The 12,191-nt window shown below is 33.9% G+C and overlaps 1 protein-coding gene across 7 annotated transcripts in view; it reads right to left on the bottom strand.

The window, feature by feature from the left end:
- The window catches only part of MED12L (mediator complex subunit 12L), a 167,569-nt gene that overhangs the window by 12,486 nt on the left and 142,892 nt on the right, over positions 1-12,191 (bottom strand). For 6 of the 7 annotated variants that reach the window (XM_039357964.1, XM_039357961.1, XM_039357960.1 and 3 more), the window contains 8 exons: positions 11,877-12,012; positions 10,381-10,542; positions 9,713-10,096; positions 7,118-7,274; positions 6,314-6,495; positions 5,039-5,131; positions 4,264-4,484; positions 129-276 (listed from right to left, as the gene is read on the bottom strand). In XM_039357964.1, coding sequence (XP_039213898.1) covers positions 129-276; positions 4,264-4,484; positions 5,039-5,131; positions 6,314-6,495; positions 7,118-7,274; positions 9,713-10,096; positions 10,381-10,542; positions 11,877-12,012 — 1,483 coding nt within the window. The remainder of the gene's footprint in view (positions 1-128; positions 277-4,263; positions 4,485-5,038; positions 5,132-6,313; positions 6,496-7,117; positions 7,275-9,712; positions 10,097-10,380; positions 10,543-11,876; positions 12,013-12,191) is intronic. The other variant, XM_039357963.1, reaches the window with a different exon arrangement.

Consider the following 12,191-nt stretch of genomic DNA (forward strand, 5'->3'; position numbering starts at 1 on the left):
TTATTTCCAAATTGCCCTCATATATTGACATAACAGAGCATTGCCAGTTCAAAATATTGTCCTCTGAACACTGTGATCATCATAATAAAAATCATCATTTCTAACCAACAAAATTAAAGACACCAAACCTGAAGGAATCTTTGTTGCCGAATCTGCTGTTGCCTCTGCCTCATCTGTTCCTGGACAGAATAAAGATTTGCCTGGGAAGGTGTGGCTGATACTGCATCCAGAGGCCCTCCAACCAAATGATTCTGCTGCAAAGACTCGTGAACGGAACTGAGAGGCAGAATTTTTTTTTTTAAAAAAAAATGAAGTTTACAGGTATGAAAAATAAAATTAAAAAATAAAATTAGTGAAATAAACCATTTTATTTCAAAAATAATACATTTTACTCTTGGCTCTAGGGTGATTGAAAATATTTGGAAGTTTAAAGATACTGAAGATACATCTGAACGTGCAACTGTTGACTGATTGTAATTGTAGTGTCAACATGGTTGCTAATTATATTGCTTTCCTTATGCACTGCTCAGAGTCTTTCTGATTATATAAATATTGTAAAAAAAATAAGTTCAATGTTCTAGAAGTTCATGAAATAATTTCAGGAGAATATCATTAACAAACAGCAATACATGGATATTAATAAAAGATTGATAAATTAAACATATGCATATTATTTAAATCATTTTCATCCCACAATAGAATTATGATGGAACTCTTCTGAAACAAATATTTGAAACAAAAAATATATCAAACCAAATCCAGATAATATTAATTATACCAGTATCTCTTTGAAAGAGAGTTGGCATGCTATGCTAAACCAGAATTCAATTTCTTTGGTTTTAGCTTAGTATGTTATGCAAACTACATTATAATTCATAAACCATGATTTATACATTGTCATGTTGCATGAATCCAGCGAATTATAAATTCATTATAAAACAAAATAATAATCTATAGTTATAATAAACCATATATTAGCAAAAGATAGTTCCAACTTAAATATCCCTCTACTTTAAGGATTGTAATATGATCATTATGAAATAAAGACCACCTTGAGAAACAAGAAATTAGCATGTTTTCTTCTTTTCTGATCAGTAAGTACTTATACTGATATCAATACACATTGATCAGAAAAGACATATGAAACTGGAAGGTTGTGAACTCTACATAGAATAGCAGCTATGTTGCAGATTAGATTAAAATGGCAAACTAGATGAGGCTTCACTAGGTTTAGATAGATGATTTGGGGGGAATGAAACTTTCTCAGCCTTACTAAACAGTATAGAGAAAGGATTGACTTTCATATATACGGTACTAGCTTTCTAAGAAAAGACAGGATATAAATACAACAAATAATAATATATACATATCAGTATTACATTTCTACATGTAGTGCTATCTTCAAGATTAACTAAAAGGGAAATTATCTTTTGGACAGTTTTGCTTCCAACAAAGAAATACCTCAATTTGCATCTCTCTACAATATTCTACAAAAGGTCTGGCTTAAAATAGAGCTATATTGTATGCAATTCCTATTCATAGCAAAAGATCTCTGCAAAAGCAATATAAGGTAGACCACATGATAATATAGAAAATTATTCCACTGCAGAAGTCTTTTCCACATTGGTCTGCAAATTTGTTTTAAAGTATGTGCACAGGGTCTCTGCAGTTTTTTTTACACTATATGTGTTTTACATGCATTTTTTTCATTCAACAATTCTTTACTCTGATATTCATATTAAAGATGGAAATGTGGGGTCCTGATGCTCTCTGAACTTGATTTTCTTGGAATGGTTGCATTAGCAAACTAGATAATATCATGTCTGCTAGAAAACCACCAAGCTCAGAGAACATCAAGGACCCCACAGTTCAACCTGATCTACAAATATTCTCTTCTAAAGATGCAAATATAAATCAGTTTGTCTAAAAATATAGATAGCTGAGAACTGAATGATATATTAAGCTAAAAATATTAGTCTTAGGTTATATTGAGGTCTCAAGAGATTTGAATCAATTCCAAAATTATGTGAATAAAATTTGAAAGCTTCACATGTATATTTTTGCAGATGCAATAGAGAGTTCAGCTACTGCCAGAGAAGCAAGATACATTACCTTGTTAAAATTAATTTGTTAATTTGCCTACCATAGAAGAATGGTCATTTAAAGTTTCTAATTTAGCAGAAATGGCTAAAATTTCTGCCTATTTGAAAGATCATTCACAAGAAAGATATACTAGGTGTGGAGAAGATGGATAAATTTTGTACAGAATAAATATGGGATTAGAAAAGTATCATTTAGTTTTTGATTAACTTATAGTTTAAACTGGGAGTTGTTTGTATTTGAGTTAAAGTATTTTAGGGATTTGGTTATTGGTATAGTTGGTTAAGCTTAGTTAGAATTTGTTTGCTTATTTTTTTAACCCTATAATCAGCTCTGGGAAGTGAGGGGGGAGGGTTGGGGTAGGGGGAGAGGGAGGGAGGGTTATTGTATTGTAATAATAAATTTGTATAAAACTTTTCAATAAAAAAATAATAATGTGAAAATAACATTTATGACTTGTATAGAAAATAATTGGAAAATGGAGATATTTTTTCAAGTACAGCCAATTATAATTTATATTTATTGCTTATATATAAAATAAGGATGTGCAAGTATTAATTAGTAATAATAATAATAATAATGATAAAGTTGGAAGGGACCTTGGAGGTCATCTAGTCCAACCCCCTGCTCAGGCAGGAAACCCTATATCATTTTGGACAAATGGCTGTCCAGTCTCTTCTTAAAAACTTCCAGTGTTGGCGCATTCACTGCTTCTGGAGGCAGGTTGTTCCACAAGTTAATTGTTCTAACTGTCAGGAAGTTTCTTCTTAGTTCTAGGTTGCTTCTCTCTAAATTGAACTCTAAGTCAAAGATGTGCAATTTTCATTTTACAGCTTGCAAAAACATTTAATGTGAATAACAGGAAATTCTGGAGACTGTGCTTTAAACAATATTCCAAGTGAAAGCCTCAGCAATGGCACAAGAACTTAGTATTCCATTCAGCAGAAGATTAAAAAAATGATCTTCTAGACACAAAAAATGAGCAATAATAATTTAGATGCAAATTTAATTTGCAGCTGAAAAGACATGTGCTTTCTTTTGTAAAATAAACCATTTTTTCCTATTCACTATTAAGCATTAAGATTGCAACATGCTTTTCATGATTCCCTTGAATGATGAAATTTGTGCAGAAACAGGCCCAACATTTGCCATTCACCAGTGGAGCAACTGAACTTATCTTGCCTGTCAATTCCTTTGGTAGGGGAAGAATAGAATCTAGATGTCTCTATTCTATCAATTTAAGGTTAGTCATGTGCTTTACTTGAAGTGCATGTCACAGAAAGATTTACCATAGAGAAGAGTTTGAAGAGATTTTGCTTTTGAATCCATGATTAAATCTGGGTTCAAATGGTGCTAGAACAAGAAAGACTATTTTCATAAACACAGAAATGAAACATCTGTTTTACTGCCTCAAGGTTGCTTTCAAAAAAAAGTATGATTTTTTAAAAACAGAGAAATAGAAAAACAGATTTTAAAAAGTAGGTATTACAGCTTTAGAAAGATGCTCTGTGGAATTAGACAGAAATATTATACTTCTTTTGAATGACTAAATAAGTTAATAGGGTCATTTGATTAGCAAATTTGAGAAGCACTTGGTTTATAATTTCCACAGGTCCATTTAGTACCTCTAAAACACATAAATTAAATAAACAGAAAATACACAATGATATGTTTATTAAATTATATCATATATACTGTATACACATGTGAGGCTACACTGGTAATATTTTATGAGACAAGGGGATTTCCAAATATATTTAGTATTGGCTTAAATCCATCTAGTCTGAGTAATAAAAAGACTGAGATCTTGGTTGCAGCTACATGTAATTCAAAGCAAAGTGGGGCTTGGGAAATAGTATAGAAATAACTTGCCTGTCCAGAGCTAACTAATTGCTCATATCAGCTTTCCCCAATCTGATCCCCTTCAGATGCTTAAAGTTTCAACTCTAATTTGTTTTGTTCTTCAAGCTAAGTTGGAAGCCCAAGTGATTTGGAAGGAATTAGATTGGTCGATGATGCTTTATACCACCTTCCTTTGCATTCAGTGATATTCTTGAGTCAGAATTTATGAGAAATACATTGTTTTTTATTTTTATTTTTCAGAAAAATACAAAACATTGGGTTAACAAAGTTCTGGAATTATAGATGTATTTAGCCTCTTACCGCTGATTGCCTACTAAAGGCTGAAGGTAGGCTGCTGCTTGTTGATGAATGTACCCGCTTGGTTGCTGTTGCATCTGCCTTAACCTTTCCATTAAAACTGGACTGGAATGAGTTGCTTGTAATGATCTAGGATTGTAGGTAGGTGAAAGAACTAAACCCCCGGTCTGTTGAGGTGGCAATGACATCTGAGTACTATACATTGTATAGCCATGGGGAATTGTCTGTATGGAAAACAATTCAAAACACATGATTTTGACTTTTAAATTTTCTAAAAATCTATCCATTTTACTGGTTTTAAAAATACTGTAACTTGAAATAGAAACCTTGCATCTCATTTTCTTTCCTAGCTCAATTGAGTGTTCTAGGAATTCATATAGCTCTCATGTCATGTTTCTTTAGTAGAAAGTCTGAACGATGTGGAAGAAATTAAAGGTAGAGAAGTAAGTACTTCTAGCGCAATTTAGGTGAAAATGAATAGATTATCTAGGGTTATAGTAATATTTTTTTCAGCTTTGTAAATGTGTCACTTATAGCTTTGGTATAAAAACAATAGTTCCCACAAATAATTTCTATTATGGTTATTGCTTGTCTACAACAACTAGGCAAGGCTGTTCATTTGTATTTAGGTTAATTTCAAACAAAGAGGGAGTCATGAAAGAGGCTAGCCACTTTAAGGACTCTCATATTTTTCAAACATTGTAAAATCAAGATGACCATATCCACCATTATATTTCTTTGAACCCCACTGAACCAATTTTTAACAGGGATGCTCTACCTGTGATTGCTGTATCCCTGGATATTGTGTTAGCTGAGAAGAAGAGGGGCGGACTTGTTGAGCAAAAATAGCAGCCTGTTCAATTGTTGGACCCTATAAAACAGTTAACCAATAGAAATAAATGCTGCTTGTTATATATTAAAAGTTTATCAATCTAAACATGCCCATTTTAAGTCAGTTTGATCTAGTAGTTAAGGCACCAGACTAGAAATCGGGAGATGGTGAGTTCTAGACATCGAAGTTAACTGGGTTACTTTGGGTCAGTCATTCTCTCTTAGCTCAACACACCCCACAGATTGCTGTTGTTGAGAAAACAGGAGAAGAAAAGAGTATTAGGTATGTTTGTTGCCTTGAGTTATTTCTAAAAATAATAAAGGCAAGATAAAAACAAGTGATAACAGCAATAGGTTCAATAGCAATATCACTTCATATATACTGCTTTATAATGCTTTACAGCCTCCTCTATGCTGTTTACTGCATTCTAACCACTATGCCATCATGGGTCTTGGTCCAGGTGGCTGATAGTTTGACATACAGTTTATTGCAGGTACAGTAGGCATCTTAAAACACATGTAATGCAAGAGTAAGCTGGTGCAACTAGAATATCTTTTTTAAGTGAGATTGTTTTTATGGGTAGACTAGTGATACAATATCTCTAAATTCTGTCTCCTTAACTGCTCTCCAGTTTTCCCTACCCAGACCAATGCTACCTTTAATTGAGACAAATGGCAGACAGCAATAGGCAGACTATAGCAGTGAATGTTGGGATATTAAGCATGTGTGTACATAATCTATTTGGTATTCTTGAAACTGGATTACCTTCCAGTACTCCAGTGCAGTGAATTTTTGGATGTGGAATGAGAGATACTATTTTGTCTCTTACCTCAGGTAGCACAATATAATGAACCAGTACTTGTCCTGCATATACAGTATACACTAAGCTTACTTTGAACCCCATCATTATTTTCTTTACTTTGTTGTCTTAAATCAGTGGTTCTCAACCTGTGGGTCGGGACCCCATTTGGGGTCGAACGACCATTTCACGGGGGTCGCCAAACAAGGCTGTCCACCATTTTTCCCTTTTCTTTGGCCACGCCCCTGGCACCCAGTGATGTATAAGTGGTTGGGGGTCACCACAACATGGGGAACTATATTATGGGGTCGCGGCATTAGAAAGGTTGAGAACCACTGTCCTAAATGAAGAAAAGCTGAAATAAATCATGGCCCATCCATCCTACTTCTAAATATAAAACAACACAGTTTGAAAGGCCTTGCCTGGCTCTGGTGCCTTAGAATCCGCTGTTGTTGAAGCAATTGTTGCTGCTGATGATGAGAAGTAATAGTGTGAATTGTTGGGGGATGCATCATATTGCTGGAACGTCTCTGCAGCATGTTAGAGAGCACTTGTTTTGTGTTGCTTGGCACAAAGGACCCTGTGGGATCCAATCTGGAACCACCTTCAAAGACATTGATTAACAAAATAATTATAGAATCACAAAGCCTGCTCCAGATGATGCTATTGGTTGGAAATCAAGCTGACTACTCCACCTAAATCAGATTATTTATATAGCCATTACATTTTTTAACTGTGAACCAGCAACGGTTTTCTGGAGATACAACATATATTTTAAAAGTAAAGTAAAAGATAATAGAAGAACAATATTGTTGGAAGTATCTAAAATCTAACATTAAATACTATAGTGGTATAGTAGGCATATAGTATGCTAGAGTATATATTGTTAACCTTCAGAATCTAAAGTTTTACTGTTTTACATCCTCTAGAATATGTGGGGGAAATTGCCATATAAGCTATGGGTTTGGGAAACATATTATAGAAATCAAATGTCAACTGAAAATCATCCTACCATATTATCTAAATCTTCTTCCTAATAAGTCTTCCTATTTATTACAGAGAGCAAAAACAAGCTATATTTAAGCACTTTTCAACCATTTCATTGGAACGATACATCTACAGATAAAGTTCCATTTAATTTAAGCATATGCACCGAGTGTGAGTACTTTCCAAACAAAATAATAATTAAAAAGATTTATTTTTTGTGACAGATCTCCCTGCTATACCTGGTGGAAGAGGCTGGTTCTGGACAAAGTAACCTGACTGTTGGGGCTGTCCTATAACATTGTAGCCCCACAAAGCAGACTGAGGATGATGCAACATTTGAGGACAAAGTGCTGAAAAATTAGAAGCCATTCTACATCCATTGTTCTGAGGATATTCCTTGAGCAAAATAGGAAACATTAAACATTATTGACATTCAAATACCAATTTATAAATAAATAAGCCATTTTTCCCAACGAATTATTAGGCAATTTATGACTATTACAATTAGGCTTTATCTCTCATAATGCTTAGTTTTCTACTTTTTTCTGCATATCATAATCTACTAACTGTACCTATAATTATATCAAAGCATCATTATTTAGACAATTAGAAACCTATCCTGGGAAGGAAATTACAGAAGGAATTGGGTAAAGTGTCAATAAATTCAAATTTTTAAAAATGAAGCTTTCTAAATTTTAATAATTTCAGGAAATGCTTTCCATATTTGTTTTAATACCACAGTATTCCTGTGCATTGTCAAGGACTCTTGAGCATGGTCTAAGATGTATGCAATGAGTATGTATCTGTTCGGGTTTGTTGGGCTTCCCTGAAAAAATATATTTTCTTTAAATGTATTTCAAAGTGTGAAATTGTACTTTCATAATATTGAGAAAATTGCCCTTTATTGATAGTTTCACTTAGGGACTTAATATCTTGAAATACAATCTAAAATCAAGTGGTGTAAAGACAGTGTGGCCAAGAAAAATTAAATAAATAAATATTTTAAAATATTGATAGATTTGATCCATATACAATAAACCAAAGCTTCTTGAGGAACTCGATTATTTTTAAGAATGTCCTGAGACCAAAATGTTTGAGAACCACTGGACAACGAATCTATTGTAAGGTGTATTGAAAATACAGTCCTAAAATAGCCATCTCTTATTTTAACCCTTCATTAAGCATTAGGCAGCAAGTGTATCTTTACTGAAGCACTTCTGAATAGATTTTACATGAAGATGGTTCAAGAGGACTGGTAGGATTTCTTAGAAAAGAAAACTGAATTAATTTTCAGTTAATTTCTAGATATTTTCTCATCTCCTTTCAATTTCATTGATAGGATGGGATTCAACCTGGAACATGTCCTATAACTTTGCCTTGTTTTATGTGAGAATTTGAAAAAAATATTTCAAGTATTATGACAGCCATCTATAGAATTCAACCTGGTGATCTATCCAATGGTTTTATCCCCACCCCCATCCCAAAAAGCAGTGCTATCTCAAGTTTGAAGAAGGAAGCAATAAGTTCTGCAAAAGTCTTAGAAAGACTTGCAAACTGTTCTGCTAAATCAGCAGAGATGACTAAGTTCTATACTTGTGAGTGCCAAGAGATTAAGCAATAGTCATGAAAGGAATGGCTCTTATGAAAGCTTATGATGGTTCCACAAGCCATTTATAATGAATGCTACACTCACCAGTACTGACAAGCTATCACATGCTTCCCCTATCCAAATTTGAGTCAAAAAAAGAAAGCTATTATCCAAAAATAAACTATGTGCTTCATTGCATAATATTATTTAAAGATATGCAACAAAGCCAACTGGATGAAATTAAGCAGGCCAATATCTGGATGACAGACAATTCTGGAGCATAACAGACGATATTTTGTTTTCTATGGAGAAGGTATAGTACATTTTTTAACAAACAATAAATATCTTCATAGATGGAGAAGGGAATTTTAAATTCTGCCATTCTGTAAAGTAAAGGTTGGCAATATAGCTTCTATAATGCCCCTAGAATGGAACATATTGGAGGGACTGAGTAGTACAATTTTGTCGCCTAATCCTTTTGAAGGGCTGCAAGATGTTATCTAGGGATGCAATAACATTACTCAAAAGAGTCAGAATGAAAATCTTATCAGCCCATTTTTAAGAGTGCAGGAAGCCACACATCTCCCTTCCAAATCTCCAAAACACCTTTCCTGACAAGCATGGGAAATCAGGAAATCAGTTCAAATGCATATAAAGGTTTATTGCAAGCTTAAACTCTCTACAAAAACCTACACTCTTATATGTTATTTATACATAAGAGTGTAGGCTTATACATATGTTGTATATGTTTAAATGTGTTTTATGTATGTGTACACTTTGAGAGCAAGCAACTAAATTTCATTTTTAATGTGCGCCAATGTGCCCATAGAAAAAAAGACAATAATAGTCTGTCTGTCTATTTATCTACAAGAATCTGAACTATTAACTGTCAAAGCAAATTGGTGATAAATAAAAAAAGTCAATGGAATTCAAGATGGCTGGACTTCGATCTCTTGTGGGCATGAAGGGATTCAAGAGGGATGACTCGTTTGACCCCCTCCCTCGGGCTCAGCCTGGTTATCTCCTACATTTCCCTTCTCATAAAATTGATTATTATAATGAGATACTGTATATTTGTTCATGTATACAGAACTTATGATATTTAATGTAATTGTTTCAACATTTTATGTTACTTCTTTCATATCTAACTCACATGAAATTATCTGATGGTTACCAGCACCTGACAAGATGGCCAATTCGTGCACTACATTTTTTTAAACTTTAACTAGACAATTTAACCACTTACATCAGTTTTAGAAGCTGCTTTTGTCTTCCTTTTCCTGCCTTTCCCCTTTCTTTCTTCATCTGCTGAAGGTTTTCCCTGATCTGAAAGCTCTGCTGATTTTCTTTCTGGTTCCTGAGATGCAGGAGTGGTAGGATCTTCCTCCTCCTCCTCCTCCTCCTCCTCCTCCTCCTCAGGAGGAAGAGGTAAAGGTTCAAGGTAGTAACTTCGTGGCTTAGGTTTAGGATGGGTGTGGTAAAGCAGAAGTTGCTGCTGCTCCTCGTATTTTATCACTTTCCTATCAATGCGAACCGTTCCAAACCAAGCCCAAGACAATGGAGCTGGATTCTTATTGCCTTCCAGTAAATCCCATGGAGATATTTTCTGTTTCATTGAGACTTGGAGCCCCTGTTCCAACAAAATGTAAAATGAGTTTTCTTCCATCACAATTTCCTTCTAATTTCCAAATACCTACAATAATATGAGCTTATTATTAAAATAGTGATGCATATAACCATCAGAGGAAAACATCGGTAATATAATGCACATAAAGATACAATTAATTGAATGCTATTTTATATATTGGATTGAAACATGTATAAACATGAGATGAAACAGATGAATTCTACAAAATTATATTCATGAGAAAGTTGATACATCATGAAGGTTTTAAAGAAAATGCTTATCCTTGCCTGTTTCTTATCTATGGAGTCAAATCCAGCAATTTTGTTTCCCTTTGTGTCAATCAAAGATCCCATAGGCTCACAGGCAATAAGGTCACACATCTGCTTGGGCAATGGCAAGAGCTGACGAACTTTGTCAATACTTTCTGAACTTTTATCACCCAGTTCTTTCTATAAGAGGACAAAAAGGCAAAAAAATGTTTTTTTAAAAAAAATCGTAGCTGCAACCTGGAGAAGTTTTAGATGAATCATTTCCTTGTACTTTTACTAATTTTATTCATGATGTGCAGCACATTTTTTGAAAAATGCTTCATAAGCTTTTCTTTTCTCTTCCTAGAATAAAAATTAATTGCAATGTCTGTCTGTCTGTCTGTCTGTCTGTCTGTCTGTCTGTCTGTCATCTATCTATCATCTTAGTCAGAGAGCTATGGACCATCAGATCCTCATTTTAGCATTAAACCAGAACAGATTATCAGGATTAGGTATTCTGACAAACATAATCTTTCCAAGGTTTCAAGCAGATGTTTTTCCTATCATTTGCTATCAAGAATTTTTAAAACAGCAATGCAAAGGATTGGGCCCTTTTGTTTCTAAAATATGCTTAATTTTATTTCTATATACCAATACTACTTTATAAGCATCTTGATATTTCTCACAGAAATACATGTCATGTCAGATTATTTGGCATATAACTATCTTCTACTCTAAAAAAAATCTCCAGGGTAATTTTTTGCATTACATCCTACTTGATCCCCCTCTTTAATGGGGAAGCCAGCAATTGTTTCTGACAAAAGTTGGAGAAACTCAAACTGAATGTTTTTTCTGTCCATAGAATAAGCTTTTTCACATTTAACACAGCTAAACGATGCGAGGAAGTGGTTTTTTTGAAAGAAAGAAAATGTTATTTTTACAACTTTGATTTAAAACAATTGTCTCTGTATACTTGCTTTTAATTCAATTAGTATATTGCTACTGTGTGTTTGTTTGCTAATTTATTATTTCAAGTGTACAACAATTGACAGTTGCAAAACACTTCAATCTGCTGGATTGCAGCTGAGGCAAGACAATTTAAAATTTGGAAAATGAACTACCTCAAAGTATAAATGTTCTCCTGGTAAATGTTTTATTTCAGTCTTCCCCAATGTGACAGCTTTCAAAAGTGTGGGGTCACTACAATCTCAGATCTCTCTGTGTATCTCTCTATGGTATCTATCTCTCTATCTATATCTATCTATCAATCTGTCTGTCTATCTACCTTTTCTATCTATTTTTATTCCACCTTTATTTTTGATCAATTCAAAACGCACAGATAGCTTGTTCCTGACTCCTAATTTCCCCACAACAAAAAACTTTTGAATAGGTAAGGATGGTAGGGAATGATACCCAACATCACCCAATCATTTTTTGAGCCCTTGTGAGGACTAGAACTCACAGTCTCCTGGTTTCTAACCCAGCACCTTAGCCACTAAACATTTTACAGAATTCAAGGTCAGATGAAAACACACTTTGAGTTTTTTCACCAAATTCATGTATGCTCTCTTGTTCTCTTCAGATCCCATTTGAGATGCCATCGAGAGGTCAGAAGCTAAAGTACCATTGATCAGCACACTCAACATGTCAAGCACTGTTGTAAATAATTCACTAAAAGGGAAAAGAAAAAAACCAAATTATATTCTGAAGAGCAGTACTAGTATCTATAGTAAAGCAGAAGCTTAATATTTCTTTCTAGAGTGTAAAATTATCCACTTTTACATCAATTCAAGGATGAGGAAATAGCCATGTCCTACAGCAAACCAAAATAATGCCAAAATAATTACACA

The sequence above is a fragment of the Crotalus tigris genome, unplaced genomic scaffold, assembly GCF_016545835.1.
Source record: "Crotalus tigris isolate CLP2741 ecotype Arizona unplaced genomic scaffold, ASM1654583v1 scf7180000018970.2248101, whole genome shotgun sequence".
Classification (NCBI taxonomy): domain Eukaryota; kingdom Metazoa; phylum Chordata; class Lepidosauria; order Squamata; family Viperidae; genus Crotalus; species Crotalus tigris.